The following is a 22,249-nucleotide window of genomic DNA, read 5'->3' on the forward strand; positions in this document are numbered from 1 at the left end:
TCTTTACCACAAAATTTCGGAGAATCTCATTCTCCCACATTGTTCTCTCTAGGTCTTCTGCTTGTCACTCCTGGATAAGGTGCTCACACCTATCCCGTCTCCCCTTTTTGCCCCCTCCGTTCAATCTGCCATCAATCCACCCCCACCCACTTACCCCCCTCTCCAATCTGGTTACACCTATATCCACCATGCTTTGTCCCGCCTCTCCCCAGTACTAGTAATCTTTCTTCTTCTCTCGGTCCCGATGCAGCTTTGACCCGAGACATTAATTTACACCTTTTGCCTCCATAGATGCTGCTTGACCTCCTGAGTTCTTCCAGTGCGTGTTTTATTTTTGTTCCAGATTCCAGCATTTACCGTCGCTATTGTCTTCATCAATAATTCGCTTTAAATGTGTCCAGCATGTACAAAGTGTTAAACCAACTGTGGCTGCCTTCCCGCGTAACAAGCGAAGTTACTATATTCCGTCTTTTGTCTTTTCTTGGAGCCACTGCAGTTTCCCTACTCTGCTGACTGGTGTGTTTTTTTCCTCTTGGAAACCATCTCATTGGATTGTCTTTTCTTGGAGCCACTGCAGTTTCCCTACTCTGCTGATTGGTGTGTTTTTTTCCTCTTGGAAACCATCTCATTGGAAACATTCCTGATCACCGACTCACCCGAGATAAAAATCTCCAACTCTGAAAACAACTGAAATCTTCTGATTCGCAAGATACTCGTTAGCCACTTGGAGTCACAGTTTGCTACTTCAGTTCTCAAAAAGGAAGTAAAAAGGTAAGTTTTTCTCGTTCGCTGCTCTTATCGTTCGGGGTTATTTTCATGTTATGGATCGAGAATCTCAGTCCTTTCCAGCTGGTAAGCAGGGATATTTTATTTTTTCTCTCTCATTTTGTGTCCACGAGCAGGAATTGAAAAATGCGGCGCCCTTTGGTTTCACTGTGCTCGCTGCTCGTGTGCATCTCGATGCTGAGCTGCTGCCTCTCGGTGAGTGAGTTTACTGCGATATTCAAAAAAAAAAGCGGCGCGATAACTGCGATTTACTACCTTTTGTCGGGAAAAACCCCCCAAAACACGAAAGTTGCAATCTGAAAACCAAAAGAGGCAGCGAGCAAATGTTTTAAAAATTTGTCAAAACCATTGGAAAACTGAGTATGAAGAGGCGGTGGGATGTCGCTTTCACAGAAAGGGACTGACTGGGTGTGCAGAGAAATCTGTGCTGTGCCAGATGTTTTCTATTGTGCTGTGGAAATCAGGCACTCACATTCCACTTCCAAACTCTGCCTCCCACACCACTGCTCTTTCTGAACTCTCTAAATCCTCCACTCCATCTACCAGGAATGATTCACTCTGATCGTCCCGGTTGTTGAGGGGCGATTTTGTCAAAAGTGCGCGAGACAAATCGGATCTGCATTATTATTGTCTTAAAATCTCGGGCAAAAAGACCAATCGGTTGCAGGCACTGTGGTGGTGAAGTGCGGAGGAGTAGTAAGAGGGAAACGTGAATTCAAATCTTAACAGGGCAGCTGGGAAATTGAAATCTAGATAAGCCAATGCTCAGCCCTACTGGAGTCTATGAAGTGGCTGGGTTGTTTTAAAACTTCATCTGGTTTGTCAGCATCTTCCCAGAATACATGTTTACTGGCTCATTCTTACTTGTGGCTCTGAACACATCAGTGACACAGACAGGCTGGACCCCTGGAGCTTGCTTCCTAAAGAAGGCCTGCAGGTGTACTCCCCTTTGAGCCCGCAGTGCTTCCAGCATCCAGCCTGTATTGGGGCTGCACCCTTCCTGCGAGGCATTGTAGTGTGCAAGTGGCATCCCGGCCTCTGGTGGCTGAGGCTAAGTCCCTGCATTAGCACTGCCCCGATGGCCTTCCCATAGCTTGTGCTGTCAGAAAGCTTATTCTGCTGATTATAAGTGTCCCTGCACCTGAGCGGCAGCCTGATTCATATTTCAGTGTAGGGGTCTGGCTGGAAGTCCTAATGGGTGGTACCACAGCTCTTTGAAGTTCGGTGTGGAACAGTGGGTAGCCCAGGTCACTGCCGTTGACTCTTGACTGTACTCTGCCGTTGGAGATAGACAGTAAATGATGTCTTCAACATAAAGTGCTATGGCTAACAAAAATAGCAGTTGTGTAATATTAAATATAAATTGGATCAGATTTCTAATTTATTAATACCCGGTAGATCAGATTTCTCATTTGTTACAAAATCTTGGAACAGTTACTTGTGGGACGATTACTTGTGGAGAGTACGTGGTGGATGTAAAAGCGAGTGGGGCCTGTCAGAACTTGGAGCCTGAGATCGTTTGGGCTATTAGGGATTTGGTAAGGGCCGATAGAAAGAAGTTAGGTCTAAGTGGGGTGGCTACTGTTGGAGTGGGATAGAGTTAAAGTGGGAAACTTGCGCTTTGGCTCAAGAGGCTTCGGTGATAAGAGGCAGAGGCAAAGTTCTTGTCAAAATCTCTTTCTTTATTAGTGGCTAACTAAAGTAGCAAGAATGGATCCCAGGTCTGTGGTGTGCTTCTCATGCAAGATATGTGAGATCTGGAAGACCTCTGTCTCCCATATAACTATATCTGTGAGAAGTGCATTTGGATGCAGCTCTGTGTTAGGGAAATGGAATTGGAGCTGGATGGCATTCGGATCATTTGGGAGAATTAGGAGATGATAGCTAGGAGCTAAAGGGAGGCAGTCACACTGAAGTTGCAGGAGGCAGGTGGATGGATCACTGTCAGGAGAAGTAAAAGGAATAGGCAGACACTTTGGATACCATTCAGGGAGACAATCTTCCAGAAGGAAGCTGCAGAGACCAGGTCCCCAACACTGTCTGGTTCTGTGGCTCTAAGGAAAGTGGGGGATGGAGAAGAAGAGGAGAGTGGTGAGGACAGTTTGATAGTTAGGGGAACAGACAGGAGATTCTATGGACATAAAAGGGACACCCAGATGGTATGTTGCCTCCCAGCTATTAGGGTCAGGAATATCTCAGATTTGGTCCACAACATTCTTAAAGGAGAGGGTGAGAGCCATGCTACATATTGGTACCAATGACATAGGCAGGAAAAGAGGTCCTGAAGAGAGAATATAGGGAGCTAGGTAGCAAGCAGAAAAGCAGGACTCAAGGGTAGTAATCTCTGGATTGCTGCCTGCGCCACGCACCTTTGAGGGTAAGAATAGACTGATTTGTTAGTTGAATGTGTGGCTGAAGAGTTGCTGCAGGGGGTCAGGGTTTCATATTTGTGGATAATTGTGATATCTTCCGGGAAAGATATGAACTGTAAAAAAGGGATGTGTTACACCTAAGCTCAAGGGGAACCAATATCCTTGTGTGAAGGTTTGCTGTAGCTGTTGGGGAGGGTTTAAATGAGTTTGGCTGGTGGACAGGAAACAGAAAGATAGCTCAGAGAATGCTGCAGTTGGTATACAGGTTGATGCAGCATGTGTAGAGACTGTGAGAAAACACAGGCAGTGGATATGGTATAATTGCAATCAGTTGGATGGGTTGAAATCTGTCTATTTTAACGCAAAAAAAAAATCAAGAACAAGGGTGATGAACTGAGAGCATGGATCAGTACATGGAACTTTGACCTTGTGGCTATTACAAAGACTTGGCTGTCACAAGAGCAGGAACGACTGCTGTATGTTCAAAGGGAATAGGAAAAGGGGTAAAAGAGATGGGAGAGCAGCATTGCTAATTGGGGTTAGTCACACTGCAGAAAGGTAAGTCATTAGGGAGATATTGTCTGATTGATTCAGTGTAGGTGGAAGTCAGAAATAGCAAGGGAGCAATTACTCTAATGGGGGTATTCTATGGGCCCCAATAGCAACAGAGACACTGAAGAACAGATCGGGAGGCAGATTTTGGAAGGATGCAAAAATTACAGGGTTGTTATCATGAGTGACTACAATTCTAAAATTGATTGGCACCTCCCTGTGCAAAGGGTTTAGATGGGGGAGAATTTGTTATGTGTCTCTAAGATGGATTCCTGATACAATATGTAGACAGGCCGACTAGAGCAGAGGACATACTGGATCCAGTACCAGGCAATGAACCTGGTCAGGTGACAGATCTCTTGGTGGGTAAGCATTTCAGAGACGTGACCACATCTCCCTGACCTTTACCATAGCCTTGGACAGGGATAGGAAAAGACGGCGTTGGAATTGGGTGAGGGAGAATTATGATGCTACTAGGCAGGAACTTGGGCTAATAAATTGGAAAGAGTTGTGTTCAGGGAAATAAACAATGGAAATATAGAGGTTGTTTAGGGAGCACTTGCATGGAGGTTTGGATAGGTTTGTCCCACTGAGACAGGGAAAGGATGGTAGGGTGGAAAAACCCGTAATTGATAAGAGATGAAGAATATCTAGTGAAGAGGAAGAAAGAAGCTTACTTAAGGTTTAAGAAGGAAGGATCAGATGGGTCTTTACAGCATTACAAGGAAGCCAGGAAGGTGCTTAAGGATGCACATAGAAGAGCAAAAAGGGGACACGAGAAGGCTTTGGCAAGTCAGATTAAGGAAACTCCCAAGGTGTTCTACAGGTACATGAACAATAGGAGGATGACCAGAGTGAGGGTAGGACCAATAAGGGATAAAATAGGAAATATGTACCTGGAGTCAGAGAAGGATCTTGCTGAATACTTTGCTTGAATTTTCACCCGTAAGAGGGACCGTGACGAATATGAGGATTGTGTAACACAGACTGATATGCTGGAACATGTCAACATTAAAGAGCGGTTGCGCTGGAACTTTTGAAAAACATTAGGATAGATAAGTCTCCGGGTCTGGACAAAATATACCCCAGGTTACAATGGGAAGCAAGTGGAGAGATTGTTGCATCTTTCGCGATGATCTTTGCATCCTCACTGGCCACAAGAGTAGTATCAAAATATTGGATGGTGGCAAATGTTATTCCTTTGTTCAAGAAGCATAATCCTGGGAATTATAGACCAGTGAGTCTTACATCAGAGGTGGGTAAACTATTGGGAAGGATTCTTAGAGACAGGAATTAAAAGCATTTGGAGAAGCACAGTCTGATTAGGGATAGTTAGCATGGTTTTATAATGGGTATATTGCCCCGCATGAGCCTGATCAGAAGTCACAAAACAAATCGATGAAGGTGGAGCAGTGGATGCGGTGTATATGGATTTTAATAAAATGTTTAACAAGGTTCCCCTTAATAGTTTAATACAAAACATCAGTAGGTATGGGATCCAGGGAAATTTGGCTGCGTGGAATCATAATTGGCTAGGGCACAGAAGACAAAGCGTGGTTAGTAGATGAAGAATATTCTGCCTGGAGGCTGATGATCAATGGCATTCCACAGACATCTGTTCATTGCCACCAGCTCTTTGTATTTTTTATAAATGACTTGAATGAGAAAGTGGAAGTTTGGGTTAGTAAGTCTGCAAATGACATGAAGGCTGGTGGAGTTGTGTTTCGTATAGAAAGTTCTTGTAGGTAACAATGGACTTTGATAGAAAACAGAGATGGGCTGCAAAGCACAGCTCAATCCAGTAAAGTGTTAAGTGATATACTTTGGAAGGTCAAACTTAAAGGCAGAGGTATGGGTTAATGGCAGGATTAGCAGTGTGGAGGAACGGAGTGATCTTGGTGTCCACATCCATAGATCTCTGAAAGTTATCACGCAAGTTGATAGGGTGGTTAAGAAGCGATATGGTGTGTTGTCATTCATTAGTTGGGGGGGGGGGGGAGATGAGTTCAAGAGCTGCAAGATAATGTTGCAGCTTTGCAAAACCCTGGTTAGACCACACTTAGAATATTGTGTTCAGTTCTGGTCAATTCTGGTTGCCTTATGATAGAAACAACGTGGAAGCTTTAGAGAGGGTGCAAAGGAGACATACCAGATGCTGCCTGAATTAGACAGCATGTTTTATAAGGATAGGTTGAGGGAGCTATGCGGTACTGTTCTATGTACTCTCTTCCCTGATAAATCTTCCTCTGAGGTTTAAAAAGTAACATGGAAGAATTTCTGTTTATTTGGATTAAAATGCCTCCCTAAACAAAGCAACAGCAATTCCCCTATTGTAGTTACAATGGAGCCCATACAGAATAAACAAATTCAAGGAATATTAAATGCAACAAGACAAACTAGAATATAATCATCAAGTTATTTGTTTACATTTTGCATTAACTCTCCATAAACTAATATTTTAAACAATTCAAGAGTCAGAATTCTGTTAGATGATCATTGCTGTATTGAATATGCACTTAATTAATTCCAAACTAAGGACAATAAGATTAATTCATTGCAATTTATAGGATTTTTCTTGGCATGTTAGGTAATCATATTTTGCAGTACACATTCCAAAAGAATACGAATGCTGTTTATTTTACTCTTCTGACTTATTTTGTGATGTAGCACCATTTAGTTTCCCAGAAGTCTATAGAGGCTAACCTTAATAGTACAAAGTTGTTTGCATTAACAAATGAAGGTTACCAGAGCTTGAAATAATCAATCCAATTGACAGGTGAGCATAAAAATTAACTCAAAAAATTGACCTTGAAGTTAATCAGCTTGTTGACATTTTTCATTATAATGCAACAATGACAAGACTATCAATAATATAGATTCCTTTGCAGGTACAATACTTCATTTATGTTTCAACAAATAACTTTGATATATTAGGAATTGAGTGCCTTGCATATTTACCATCTAGAAATGAGTGCCTTTATCTAGACATCTGGAACAGAAATCCTGTATTTTCCAATTTTCTCATGGCAGTTTGTCAAGAAATTATACATTTGCAATAATAATTGCAAGAATATTTAATAATAATTGCAAATTCATATGTTTGATTTTAAATACTCGAGTTGATTGTCAACTTGAGTAAATATGAGTAAGGGATCTGATTCAACATCAATGACAACATTTTCATAAATGCTCAGAAGAGCAAAGACTGGAAATCTGAAAGAAAAACGGAAAATGTTGGAAACATTCAGCAGGTCAGGTGACATCTGTGAAAGTGGAAATGACTAACGATTTTTTACCAGGATCCTTTGTTAGAATTGGGAAAAAGAGAAAATCATGTTAGTTTTTAGCAGCTGAGCAAGCAAGGGAGGCATGAGTTGAACTAGGGAATATCTCTGATCGATTTGAATTGAATTGACTTTGTTTCTTACATCCTTCCAATATGTGAGGAGTAAAAATCTTTACGTTACATCTTTGTCTGTGCAAATTATAGTAATTTATAATAAATAGTATGTACAGTAAGATATACACAGAACAGTCAATATAGCTTAGAAATACAATTGTGTCATTGTGAATTAATCAGTCTGATGGCCTGGTGGAAGAAGATGTCCCAGAGCCTGTTGGTCCTGACTTTTATGCTGCAGTACCATTTCCCAGATGGTAGCAGCTGGAACAGTTTGTGGTTGGGGTGACTCGGGTCCCCAATGATCCTTCTGGCCCTTTTTACACACCTGTCTTTGTAAATGTCCTGAATCATGGAAAGTTCACAACTACAATTGTGCTGGGCTGTCTGCACCACTCTCTGCAGACAGATTAAGGGAGGTACAGTTCCCATACCAGGCAGTGATGCAGCCAGTCAGGATGCTCTCAGTTGTGTCCCTGAGCATTTGAGCATGCCAAACTTCTTCAACGGTCTGAGGTGAACGAGGTACTGTGGCACTTTTTCCACCACACAGCCGGTACGTACAGACCATGTGAGATCCTCGGAGATGTGTATACCGAGGAGCTTGAAGCTGTACACCCTCTGGGGTTCCAGATCTGTCGACATCAATAGGGGTTAGCCTGTCTCCATTCCTCCTGTAGTCCACAACCAGCTCCTTTGTTTTTGGGATATTGAGGGAGAGATTGTTTCCTTGACACCACTGTGTCATGATGATGACTTCTTCTCTGTAGGCTGCCTTATTATTATTTGAGATAAGCCCAATCAATATAATGTCATCTGCAAATTTAATTAGCAGATTGGAGCTGTGGGTGGTGACACAGCCCTGGGTATACAGAGAGTAAAGGAGGGGGCTTAGTACACAGCTCTGAGGGGCTCCTGTGTTGAGGGTCAGAGGGTTGGAGGTGAGGGAGCCCACTCTTACCACCTGCCAGTGATCAGACAGGAAGTCCAGGATCCAGCTGCACAAGGCAGGTGAAGACCGAGGTCTCTGAGCTTCTTGTCAAGCCTGGAGGGAATTATAGTGTTGAATGCTGAACTGTAGTCCAAGAACAGCATTCTCACAGGGACGAGCCCAAATGGAGCAGCTACAAACGTAATATGGATCTTTGTCTGAGTAATGTGATGTTACTAGTGAGACAAAACAATGGGACATGCCCAGCAGGCCAGACCATCTGATTAGAATAAGAAAAAGTGACCCACCCCGTCCCACAGTCTCTGCTATTGAAATCTAGCTCACGTTCCTCTCCTCTCGTGGTCTGATGAACTGCCCTGAATCTGAAACATCATCTGTTTATTTTTCTCCTAACCTGCTGTGTTCTCAGCATTTTATCAATACTTAAGTCACCGGGACTGGACGAGATATGCCCCAGGCTACTGTGGGAGGCAAGGGAGGAGATTGCTGAGCCTCTGACAATGATCTTTGCATCATCAATGGAGACGGGAGAGATTCCGGAGGATTGGAGGGTTGTGGATGTTGTTCCTTTATTCAAGAAAGGGAGTAGGGATAGCCCAGGAATTTATAGACCAGTGAGTCTTACTTCAGTGGCTGGTAAGTTGATGGAGAAGATCCTGAGAGGCAGGATTTATGAACATTTGGAGAGGCATAATATGATTAGGAACAGTCAGCATGGTTTTGTCAAAGGCAGGTCATGCCTTACAAGCCTGATTGAAATTTTTTGAGGATGTGACTAAACACATTGATGATGGTAGAGCAGTAGATGTAGTGTATATGGATTTCAGCAAAGCATTTGACAAGGTACCCCATATAAGGCTTAAGGAGGCATGGAATCCTAGGGGAAATTGCTTTGTGGATCCAGAACTTTGCCACAAAGTGGTTGTGGACGGGTCATATTCTGCATGGAGGTTGGTCACCAGTGGAGTGCTTCAGGGATCTGTTCTGGGACACTTACTCTTTGTGATTTTTATAAATGACCTGGATGAAGAAGTGGAGGAGTGGGTTAGTAAATTTGCTGATGACACAAAGGTTGAGGGTGTTGTGGATAGTGTGGAGGGCTGTCAGAGGTTACAGTGGGACATTGATAGGATGCAAAACTGGGCTGAGAAGTGGCAGATGGAGTTCAACCCAGATAAGTGTGAGGTGGTTCATTTTGGTAGGTCAAATATGATGGCAGAATATAGTATTAATGGTTAGACTCTTGGCAGTGTGGAGGAGCAGAGGGATCTTGGGGTCCGACTCCATAGGACACTCAAGGCTGCTGCACAGGTTGACTCTGTGGTTAAGGAAACATATGGTGCATTGGCCTTCATCAATCATGGGATTGAGTTTAGGAGCTGAGAGGTAATGTTGCAGCTATATAAGACCCTGGTCAGACCCCACTTGGAGTACTGTGCTCAGTTCTGGTCGCCTCACTACAGGAAGGATGTGGAAGCCATAGAAAGGGTGCAGAGGAGATTGACAAGGATGTTGCCTGGATTGGGGAGCATGTCTTATGAGAATAGGTTGAGTGAACTCTGCCTTTTTTCCTTGGAGTGACAGAGGATGAGAGGTGACCTGATAGAGGTGTATAAGATGATGAGAGGCATTGGTTGTGTGGATAGTCAGAGGCTTTTTCCCAGGACTGAAATGGCCAGCACGAGAGGGCACAGTTTTAAAGTGTTTAGAAGTAGGTACAGAAGAGATATCAGGGGTAAGTTTTTTATGCAGAGAGTTGTGAGTGCGTGGAATGGGTTGCAGGCAACGGTGGTGGAGGTGGTTATGATAGGTGGATACGATAAGAGACTCCTGGATAGGTATATGGAGCTCAGAAAAATATAGGGTTATGCGTAACCCTGGGTAATTTCTAAGATAGGGACATGTTAAGCACAGCTTTGTGGGCCGAAGGGCCTGTATTGTGCTGTAGGTTTTCTATGTTTCTATTTTCTGAGGGAAACACGTCAGAATGTGCTATTCATGCCAAAATAAACTATAGAAGAAGAAGGAAGCCCTTTCCTCCGAGTGGAGTCATCAGGACGCCGTTGTGACGGCTTTTTTTAGCAGGGTTTCTTATTTTTACAAGGCTGAGTTGCTAGCTCGACACTCAACCCAGCACAGATGGAAAGCGTGCAAGGGGGCCGGCTGGATTCAAACTCGGGAGCCTTCGCTCCGAAGTCCGGTGCTGATGCCACTACGCCACCAGCCGGTGCAAAAAAAACTATAATTGGTGCATATTTCTTCATGTTTTGACTTAAGCAGTGTAGGCTGCCTTTCATATTACTGTCTCAAACTGAGTCCCCTGCATTTAGCTATGCATTCTTAATGCTGTCATTTTTTAATTTTGAAGGAACCTATTGATTGCCTTCAGGAACAGACAAGGCTGCGGGCTCAGGTGAGAGCTCTGGAACTTCGGATTAAACAGCAACAACTTCAGATCGAGCGCATCTTGAGGGAGAGAGAAAGCTCGCAATGCGTTAATGCTTCAGAAAATGATGAATCCCTGAATGAAGTGGAAGGAAGAAAATACTTTGCAGGTTACACTTGACTTATTAAAAGCTATTTTTTGTGAGCACAAAACTACATTATAAGTTAGTGAGATCAAAATATAGAAGTGCAAAAATGGTTATCATTTAAAGATTACACATTTCAAAAATAAACAAGGAAACCATGAGAAACGTGAAAAGCCCACCAGACATGAAAGGAATGAAGAGAATATTTCAAATCAAACATTGCCAATTCATTGTCACATGGATGACAGAACCAGCAATCTACTTGGAAAACATTCCATTGAACATCACATTTTGAAGCAGAGATTCATCATATTGCCTTTCACTCAGGCAAAATCCATTTTGTCAGTTGTGACATGTCAACCCAGCATTCTGATAACTAATTTACACATGTATATTAGCTGAAGGAATAGATTCACCTGTAACTTCTTAATACAAATCACTATGTTACCTGCAACACCACCCAAAATCGTTCTAACAAAGTTTCTTCCAGAAGCCATAATAAGAGGCAAAGAGGCGAACCTTAATGATCTTGAACTATAATTAGAATAATTCCAAAGGTGGTATAAGATTAAATAGCAACTGTTGTGAAAGGTGTATCAGTCCATTCAACAGGACTTAGTTTTGTGCCCTAAAACATCCCATTCTATTGCTGCCTGTTCTCGGACGCAGGGCTCCAGTCATTCTTTAGGCTTTATTAAATAGCATTGCTTAAGTATCAATAAACCTAGATGCATTGCAAAGCAAAAATACGAAACCAAAGTGACAGCAGAGGTATAGCTAGCATACAACAAACAAAGAAACCATTCAGCCCATCTGGTCCATGCTAGCAATTAAATACCACTCAAACTTTGTCAACTAAATCTATAAACATAACTTTTAACCCCCCCTTCCTTTATGATTTTGTCCATTCCCCCCTTTAATGCATGAGTACTGTGCTCTTTCCCTCAAGTCGAAACTTAACCTTTGAAGCCACTCTTTAAAAACCTTTCATAATTTTAAAGACCTCGATTCAGTACCCTCTCAAACTTCTTTTGCCAAGAGAGAGTGACCCAATCTGTTCAACCTTTCCTTACTCCCTTGTATTTTTGGTGACATCATTATAAGTCTTCTCTCAAGTGCCTTCACCTTTTATAATGTGGCAACCAGCTTTGCTCCCTGTATCCCAACTGTAGTCTCACCAAGACTTCAACACAGGTTTAGCGTAACTTCTTTCCTTTCTCCATTCTTTTATTCTAGAAATAAACCATAATGCTTGATTTGCCCTTGTTTTGGCTTTACTAACCAGTGGTGCAATTTTTAATACATGGTGTATTTGCAGGCTATGTTCTCTTTGTTCATCTGCCTCACCTAGACCTGCATCCTGAAATTAATAAATGACACTCTGTTCTTCCTAGCAAGATGTGCAACTCTCTTTTATCTATGTAAAATCTAAATTGTCAATTATTTGCCCATTCAGTATTTATTTATGTTCTCATTACTTATTAGCATCATACTTGATATTGATTATTAATTCTGATTTGGTGTCATCTATAATTTTGAAAATTCTGTTTTTGAATTGAAACTAAATCATTAATGTAAATGTAAACAGCAGTCATTTCAGCACTGGTCCTTGCAGGACTTTCCACAGCCCATTGCACATTCTACTCTTTATCACCAGAATATGCTTTCTGTCCTGAAGTTAGCTAGCAATCCAGTTCTGCTCTTTGTTCCCTGACTCCATGTTCTCTGGTGTTATTCTTTGCTTTTTAAATTATCAGAAAGTTTAAAATCAAGATAAATGACATTTCACACATTTCCATTGTCTATTCTCCCTGTGATGACTATTTATTAGTATATTTTATTTTCTAAATAATTCCTTAATTAGGGATTTCATTAATTTTCTTCTCATCAATATTAAGCTAAGTTTACAATTCCCTGGAACTCATCTATTTCCCTTCTTATAATTTATGCATCATCTATCTGCCTTAAGCATTCCACAATACATCATGTATTGTTTTGCCATTACACTCTACCTATTCTTTAGTTCTGCATGTACTTAAAATGAAACAAAGACTTGAGTGTGGCTTTACCAACGCTCAGTCTGTAATCCCACCCAATTCCAAGACAGCATCCAAGCAGCAATCTACTTTATACCCCTAATTTGATTGATGAACTCTGAGGAAAAGGCAGTGAAACAGACTATTTTGATATCTCTTTCAGAATGGCACAAACTCAGTCCGAATGTTGAATGCCCTCCCCTGTGCTATATCTCCATGTTCTGTATGTACATTATCCCTCCTCCAAGTGAGGTAGTTAGGTGAGTTAACCAGTTCTGATCATTGGATGTAGCTCCATCAATGGTGGAAAAGCTAGTCCTGTCATGTGTCATTTTATATTAGAATTTTAAATGATTATTTAGTGTTTCCAAATATTTTTAATAATTGTTATTTTTATATTTAACATTTGTAATTTTTCAGTAATTTAGAGAAATGTTAACAGATGTTAAATGTTTCTGAAACCTTTAACAAACTGTGAAAAAATACCCTAGTTTTGACTTGCTTGCCTCCTGTCAATAACTAGCGTGATACTCCGGCAGCAGAAGCTTAGCAGTTCATTCCTGTGGTCTCAATTGTCTTTGCTCCCAAGGGCAAAGAGGTTGCATATTCAGCCCTCTCAATCTGACCCCAAGAAAGTGCAGGTGGCTAAAGGCTGTGTACAGTGAGTCAGGCCTCTGAGCCAGCTCCAGTTCAAACACCCCTTTTGCTTGCTCCTCTTCCTTTCCCTTGCCTACAAATCCATCTCTCCTTTATTTTTCTGTTTTTTTCTATATCCTCCCCTTTTCCCTACACCATTGCACTTATTTATGTACAACCAACTGCCCTTTTCAGAATGGCACTGATAAAAAAATTCTCAAATTCTATTTTTGATGAAGATTGTGCAGAGGCCTACAACAGTAAAAAAAGGCACAGCGGATTTTACAGAATTCAGCCGTTGTCTTCACCTTCAAGCTTTCTCGTGTATTGTGACATGACAGAAGGAGGAGGCTGGACTGTCGTTCAGAGGCGGGCTGATGGCAGAGAAAACTTTGACAGGTTTGGTGCAGCTTTTATACAAATTCTTCAGTTAACACACTCCAAATGTGTTTGCATAACTTATCTGTTGATTGGAGCAATTCAATTGTACCACAGAGGTTACTCTGATTAACCCATTCAGGTATTATTTTTCTTTCATTATTATGGTCGAAGCTTTCAGCATTCCATCTTAAATTAATCTAATCAAGTTATTTTACTAAAATCTGATTCAAGAAGTTTCAGGAATTAACTTTTGTAGTCATGATAAGTATGCTAGAACTTTCATAGTTTATGCATGTAAAACGTTTCTTAAAATGTAACACTTCAGTCAAAACTTCAAGATAGCACCAGTGAACAACACAACCAATGGCAACGTCCTGCGGACAATTCATGAAACTACTCCTTTTATTTCTTCTTTCAAATATGCTTCTGCTACTAAGCTGTGTGTGATTTGAACCTGTGATTTATCCTTTGATGATGTGTTTTTGGGTCAATTGAATGATCTGATGCTTTGCTGTCTCTGAGATAGTCCAGTGAGGTTTGGGGGACCTTAAAGTTCAAGTTGCACCTATTTCTGGATGCTGGTTTTGATGTTTTTGAGTGGTTTGATCAGGGAAATCGATGCAGTCTGGGGCACTTCAGTGAAGAGTGGCCCTGCGGCCTGCAGTGGGCTAGCGCCTTTGTTCTGAACTGAACTAAACTAAACTGAATACCACTGGACTCCATCTTTGATATTTAATATTCTATGGGTTGTTTGCTTGCTTTTTGCCATTTGAACAATTTGTTCTTTTTTTGCGCATTGGGTGTTTGATGTTTTCTTGAACGGGTTCCATGGTGTTTCTTTGTTTCACGGCTACCTGTAGGAGGATGAATCGCAGAGTTGTACTCTCTATACATACTTTAATAATAAATCTTCTCCGTGGATTGTCACCTTGTTGTGGTGGAGAAGCTTGTGTGGTCCTGAGATCCCAAGAGCAATGCCGTCTGGAGCTATGCTCCTGGTCAGGTCACCCACGATGATAAGGTCGAGGGTGAGGTCCCCAACAAAGAACAATCCAACCAAGACCTCAATGGTGGAACAGGCGGATGAAGTTACTTCGAACTCAACAGCTGTGAAGGCGGATGAAGGCTGCAACAAATCCATCAGCTCCAATCGTCGTGGTTTCCATGCCATTGGAATCGGTTGGTTTGTAAAGTATTGTGTGCTTCTGGGAGCGCAACATCAAGTACACATTAAACAAATACACGCACAGGCATCTTCGCTCTGTGGGCCACTTCTTCAGAACGAAGACCATCATCCTCAACCTCGAGGGATAGCCATGATGATGATGACGAATAAAAAATGTACTTTGATCTTTGATGTAATCTCTGAAAAAAAATTGTTCTTTCAACAATGAGACACAAATTTGAAATTTACTGTCATTTTGTAATGTGGATTGAAATGGTTCAATGGCTCCATTTAATATCAGAGAATGTATACAGTGTACGACCTGGCACTCTTACTCTTCACAGGCATCCACGAAATAGATAGGTACTTCATTGATGTCAAAGGAAATTACAGGGTTACAGTAGCATTACAAGTACATGGATATATAAATATGAGAAGAGAAGTAAGAAAGAATAAAAAATAAGTTACCACAAACAGTCTAACAGGAGGGGATCATCACTTCCCCAGCTATAGGTTCACTCAAAATGGCCAAGGGTAAGAATGACCTCATATTGCGCTCTTTGGAGCACCACAGTTGTCTTAGTGTATTGCTAAAAGTGCTCCTCTGTTCAGCCAGGGTGGCATGCAGAGGATGAGAGACATTGTCCAGAATTACCAGGGTTTTTCATAGGGTCCTTTGTTCTTCCATAACCTCCAGTGTGAACAGTTTGACTCCTAGAACAGAGACAATCTTTCTAATCAGTTTATTGAGCCTGTTGTCATCACCCATGTTGATGCCATTGCCCCAGCAGACCACTGCATAGAAGATTGTACTGGCAACAACAGACTGGTAGAACATGTGAAGGAGAGGCCTGCATACTCCAAAGGATCTCAGTCTCCTCAGGAAGTAGAGGCATCTCTGGCTCTTCTTGTACACAGCCTCTGTCAAGTCAGGTCAAGTCCAGTCAAGTCTGTCATCTGAATAGAAGAAAACCCCAAAGAATGAATGACGGAAAAAAAGTTAGAACCCCAAAGTCCCCTCCCTCCTCCCACACACAAATCATCAATCCCCCTCCCCACTACTTGTTCCAGCACCCAGTACCCACCAAGCAAGCCCCCAAAGAGAGCATGATATGCTGTCCAACAAAAAACATTGTTCATGCAACAATTTGACGTGCCACAGGCTCTCTATCTCTCTCACTAACAAGGGAGAGGGAGGTGTCTCCCCTTCCACAGCGAGAGGGGAGACCAACAGATTGCTGTTTCAATATTACAGTCTGAAGTGTAGCTTTCTTCAAGCTCACCTGACTCAAGAACCAGCAGACTTCCCCCTAACCCCATCAAGGAGGGAGGGAGGGAGAGGGAGGGAGGGAGGGAGGGGGGGAAGAGAGAGAGAGAGAGAGAGAGAGATCGAGTGCAGAGGACTCCAACACCACACCCATTATCTCAATAATCCGATCTCCCACGATGCTTCAGTTGGTGAAACTGGCGGGGAATTGGATCCACAGCTCGATGCTACATCCCGAAAGTGCACAGTTTCCATACTGCTTCTGGAGATAATGGAAACGGCCAGTTGGTGAGCTCCGGGAGCGGGAACTGCCCTGTAATACTGCAGTTTGAGTGCAGCTGTAGATCATGGACTCCAGCAGGACCCCAGCCACTTTGAAATGGAAAGAAAGAGACATTAAAGAGGGGAATTTAAGCTGTTTCACAGATGAGCTCCAAGAAGTCGCTCTGTGGCTCCATCTTAGCTCCTCCTAATAAGGATAAAATATTTGGTTATTTTAAGTGTTCTGAACAGAGAAAAGAAACTCTTAAATATCTACCAAACCACTTTTTAGTTAAGTGGCATTTATGGAATATAATCCAGCTTCAACAAAGGTACAATTGCATATATTTTGTATTTTGTGTCCCATTTCTCTTTCCCAAAACTTAATAAATAAAAATAAATAAAAGTAAATAAAAATCTAGATTTATTTTACTTATGTTACGTACCCCGTAACTGGGTCACTTACCAGCAAAGATAGAGAGGTCCGTTGAAGTCTGATGGTACTATTTTTAACAGTATTTATTGATAAAAATACGCAAAAATAATATCAATGCAAACATACAGATAATATATGTCGTCAATACTAAATCTAAAAGCGCAGGTATAATAATAATCAATAAGAAATAGCTCTATCGTTGTCTAGGGGATAATGTATTGTCCGATGGAAATATAAAAGTCACTCAAGTTCATTCAGGCTGCAGCTTTTGGTTGGAGAGAGAGACGATGTTTTTAGAACTTGCCCGTTTTCCTTTTTATGATGTCGATCCTTCGAAATGTCGTCGGTGGTGATCTCTTCTTTAGCTAAGCCGTCTTCCGTGGTAAGGCCTCAATCCCAGTTAACGGGAAAGGACACACGTGGACCTTCCACCGGCTGTTGCTATTAAACGCTGTCACGAATTTGCGTTTCTCCTGGTGTGTCTGAAGGGGTTGTTCCCCAGACCTTCTTTTATCCTTACTCACGGGGTCTCAGATGTCAATCAGGTTGGGATGATGCCACCCCCCCCCCCCCACCCAGCCCACGTTGCTCATTCCTTGAGGGTGTCGATGAATAGCACAGTACTCAATACACAATTCCATCTCCAAGAGACAATGGCCGTTTCCTGTGGCTTTGTATCGTTGAGGGGCCAGGACATTCCAAACCCCCTGTGGATTCTGCGTCTCTCTCATTTCCTGGGTCTCCTGACCTGAATTAATAGCGATCTTGCGATTCTCAAAAAGGAGGGGGCTACTTTGTACCCTCCGGCCCCTCAGAGTTGGGGCACAGGCGTAACACTTATCGTAATACATATATGAAAATTGTACTTCACAATGTTGTTAATATTAAGCAGGTTTGGCAGACAGGAATAAACTTTGTGTCCTTTTTGCTGGTAAAGAAACTTTATTTAACCATTCTCGTCAGTGTGACTTCAGGAGTAAGAAGATGAAACACATTATATTTGACCAAGATCAAGGATTGAATTGTATGCGGTTGATTTTTACAGTGCATTTAATAGATGTGGGTTGGAGGTGCTTCAGATGGTAAGAAATAAACTTAAATTTAAAATTCTACACCAATCCTAACTGATCATTTGGAAAACCCATTATAAGATATTTTCCTTAATGGACTGTGAACAGCAGTGACTCACGCAGTGTTTACTGCTGAACTTTAAATGCTCATGAGAAGATGTTAGTGAACTGCCTTCTTGAACAGCTGCTTGAACATTTGACAAAGGTATACGAAAGAACTGTTGGACAAATAATCTCAGTATTTAGGACCAGTAGCAAAGAAATAACAGTGTCATATCTTGAAATTAGGACTGTGCATGAACTTGTAGGAGAACGCGCAAGCGGTTGTATTTCAGAATCAGGTTTATTATCACTGGTATGTGTTGTGCAATTTGTTAACTTAGCAGCAGCAGTTCAATGCAATACATAATCTAGCAGAGAAAAAAATATATAAAATAATAATAAACAATGTGTGCTATCTCTCCTCATCCATCTGGATAGTAAAGGTACCGGTAATCAGTTTGGGACAAAGTGCCAAAATAGGTGACACTTCGCTGCAGTGCAATTTGAGGATGGTACACACAGAAAACCTGAATGTTGTTGTGATGGGAGTGAATGTTTCTGGGTAGTGAACAAGAATCTCAGAAACAGAGCATTGGAAATTAGAAGAGAAATAAAAAAGTTAGAATGTAAGACAAGGGATGTGATGTTGAGGTTCTATAAGGCACTTGTGAGACCACACTTGGAGTATTGTATGCAGTTTTGGGCTCCTTATTTTAGAAAGGATATACAGTCGGCCCTCCTTATCTGTGAGTTCCACATGCGCAAATTCAACCAGCCGCGAATCAAAAAAACCCAGAAGTGCTCCTCCAGCACACTTGTTGTTCGAGCATGTACAGACTTTTTTTCCTTGTCATTATTCCCTGAACAATGCAGTATAACAACTATTTTACATAGCATTTACATTGTATTAGGGATTATAAGTAATCTAGAGATGATTTAAAGTATACGAGAGGATGTGCATAGGTTATTGTGGATCAGGATCGAAAAAAAACAGAAGTTCTCTTACTAAGTAAGTCGGAACAGGTACATCCGGTATTATTTAGTATCAGTTAGTCAAACATTTGTCTTTGTCTATAGTATATATTTTACCTTTCTATGCATATAAAACACTTAAGAAACATATGTTTCAGCACCGGACGATCCAGTGACAGATCGCTCCCGAGCACGCTGTCCATCCATGCCTGGTTGATGTGGAGGATCAAAAACCCAAAAACCCCAAAGCCCAATAATTAAACCACTGCGTTGCTTGGTAATAATTGTAGCTTTCATCGGGGCAGGGCCTTTCTCACTTTATCCTTTAAAATTGTTCCGATCGTTGCCCTAATGCTTTTCCAATGACCGATGGTGTTACACCTCTTTTCAATCACTTTATTATTTCCACTTTATTTTCAATCGTGATCGTGATTATTTTCATGAACAGAAACACTGCGGATTCAGAGCTCCGCCACTAGGTCCTAATGTCCACCGCACTGAGACAGGTTAAATAAGGTCTGGGGTTCTGCTGGGTCCTAAGATCCACCGCATTGAGACAGGTTGAATAAGGGACTTCAGCATCCGCGTTTTTTGGTATCTGCGAGGGGTCCTGGAACCAATCCCTCGCGGATAAGGAGGGCCGACTGCACTGACATTGGAGAGGGTTCAGAGAAAACTCATGAGAATGATTCCAGGAATGAAAGGGTTACTGTATGAGGAACGTCTTGGGCTGTATTCCCTGGAGTTCAGGAGAATGAGGGGGATCTCATAGAAACTTTCTGAATGTTAAAAGGCCTGAACAGATTAGATATGACAACGTTATTTCCCATGGTAGGGGAGTCTAGGACAAGAGGGCACAACTTCAGGATTGAAGGATGCCCATTTAGAACAGAAATGCAGAGAAATTACTTTAGTCAGAGGGTGGTAAATCTATGGAATTTGTTGCCACAAGCAGCTGTGGAGGCTAAGTCATTGGGTGCATTTAAGGCAGAGATAGATAGGCTCTTGATTATCCAGGGCATCAAAGGGTATGGGGAGAAGGCAGCGGAGTGGGGATGACTGGAAGAATTGGATCAACCCATGACTGAATGGCAGAGCAGACTCGATGCGCCGTATGGCCTACTTCTGCTCCTATATCTTATGGTCTTATACAGATGGAGCATGCATATATGGATGCTTCTGAATTAGATATGTTATGCAGGAGCTGCACTCAATATGCTCAATCCTCCGACATATGCTTAGTAAATTGGGTGACAGGAAACAAGCCTCTTTTTGGAGGATGAACAACTATTTGTTTACAAGCGTTTACATGGCCAGGACAATAATTCTCTTGCCAAATAAACTTCCAGCATTTGTTGATGCTGAAATACCTCCTAATAGCGATAGTAATGTTGTTGAACGTCAGATGGTGGTAGGTAGACTCTCTCTTGTTGGAGATGGACTAATGTTTCTATGCTGCAAATATTGCCTGCCATTTATTGAATTGACTTTATTTCTTACATCCTTCACATACATGAGGAGTAAATATATTTATGTTACGTCTCCATCTGAATATGCAATGTGTAATCTTAGTAATTTATAATAAATAAAACTGTCAATGTAATATAAAATACACTCAAATCACTGTGAGTTGATCAGTCTGATGGCCTGGTGGAAGAAGCTGTCCCAGAGCCTGTTGGTCCTGGCTTTTATGCTGCAGTACCATTTCCAGGTCTAACTTATGTCATTATTGGAAGAATTGCAAATAGAATCGGACATTCTACAATCATTAGCAAATATCTCCACTTTTGACCTTCTAGACAAGATTATTGATGAGGTGGTTGATGCAGCCAAGGACACTGTTCAGTGGGATGCCTGTATTGATATCCTGAATGGGGATAAGATGCTGCCTCACAGTGCCAGTGATCTGAGTTTAATATTAGCCTCTGGTGCTTCTATGTGCAGTTTGCATGTCCTCCAAATCACCACATATTTTCTTGTCTCCAGGTGCTCTGGTTTCCTCCCGTATCCCAAAGACATTCAGATTGGTTGGTAAATTGTGCACAGTTGCTCTTGCCTTGAGGGTGAGTGGTAGAGACTGAGGCTAATTGTCGGGAGAGTATTTTATAAGGGATAAAGTGTAGGAAATAGAATAGGAATAGGAAAGAGAATAGGAATTGATCTGTGAGCCAGCATATTTTCAATGGGCTGAATGGCTTCTTTCCCCTTCAAACAGAAAATACAGCCATATTATTTTGCACCAGGGCGGTATAGTTTTTTCCTTAATTCTCATTGATCAGTTTTACCATGATTGCTTGGTCTATGATGTCACTTACACCCACAATAGAAGCTCACCTATTTTGTCAATGTTCGGAAAAGGCTATCAAGGGAGAAGATGCTGAACAGTGCTGGCGAAATTCAAACTGATCATCAATAATAAAGTGCAGCGTTAAAGAGATTCTTTTCACTACTTCGGATTCATACACTCGCTTGTAAAGTTCTGTCAGCACAATTAGACAGGATGTGAGCAATAAATTATTCAGTGCAGGTTTAAACAGCGGCAATATGAGTATGTGTTTTGTGAATGCAAGGCTCTGGAGCTAACAATGTTGAACGCCAGATGGTGGTAGGTAGACTCTCTCTTGTTGGAGATGGACAATAAATAATCTTTATTTATTGAGAATAGGTTCATAGGTATGCAAAGTCACTTGTAATATATTAATTCAATCTCTGAAAATATTCAGGGTTCAATGTTATTACAAAGATTGTGTGTTTATTAAAAGCAAATACAGAACAAGGAAATGGCAACGTATTAATAATTTCTTTACCTCCCTGATGTGGCACTTCTGATAACCACTTGTTCATTGTCAGGAAACAAAACAATTCTTTTAGAGGATCTAGATTTTTGTGAGTACACTGATACTACTTTGTTTACTCTACAAACAATTCATTTGCTGTAAAGATTTCAAGGTAACTGATGGAAAGCATCAGTTTGATGGTCAGAGTCATACAACATGGAAAGAGGCCATTCAGCCCACCGTGTTTACTCTGACCACTAATAACAAATTCTCCCCAGGTTACAGCAGCGTTCCATTCCTGTGAACTGACCATGAACAATTCCTACACGACAGCCAGTAAACACATCCTGCAGGTGTCCCAAAAGCTCATTTGTATGTACAAGTTGAACATAATCTGAGCATTCTTAAATTAGGAAAGACATGTAATCTTTCAAGGTTTAGCCCATGATCTTCTATGCCTTGGGAATTCAGAGGCTTGTTTAGAGACTTCTTCAATGTCATCAGTAACTCTGCTCTCACCACTCTGTCAGGCAAAGGATTTCACTCTCTGGTGAAAGAGGTTCCCCTCAGATCCTCTCTTGAAATCTCTTACCACTTAACCTAAATCTAAGTC

At 41.6% G+C, this 22,249-nt stretch overlaps 1 protein-coding gene across 1 annotated transcript in view; it reads left to right on the forward strand.

The window, feature by feature from the left end:
• The first annotated feature begins 544 nt into the window (after window positions 1-544).
• The window catches only part of fgl1 (fibrinogen-like 1), a 35,785-nt gene continuing 14,080 nt past the window's right edge, over window positions 545-22,249 (forward strand). The window contains exons 1-4 of the mRNA XM_073064570.1: window positions 545-771; window positions 903-981; window positions 10,431-10,617; window positions 13,505-13,664. Of these exons, the coding sequence (XP_072920671.1) occupies window positions 913-981; window positions 10,431-10,617; window positions 13,505-13,664 (416 nt within the window). The 5' untranslated portion in view covers window positions 545-771; window positions 903-912. The remainder of the gene's footprint in view (window positions 772-902; window positions 982-10,430; window positions 10,618-13,504; window positions 13,665-22,249) is intronic.

The sequence above is a fragment of the Hemitrygon akajei genome, chromosome 13 (assembly GCF_048418815.1).
Source record: "Hemitrygon akajei chromosome 13, sHemAka1.3, whole genome shotgun sequence".
NCBI classification, from domain to species: Eukaryota; Metazoa; Chordata; class Chondrichthyes; order Myliobatiformes; family Dasyatidae; genus Hemitrygon; species Hemitrygon akajei.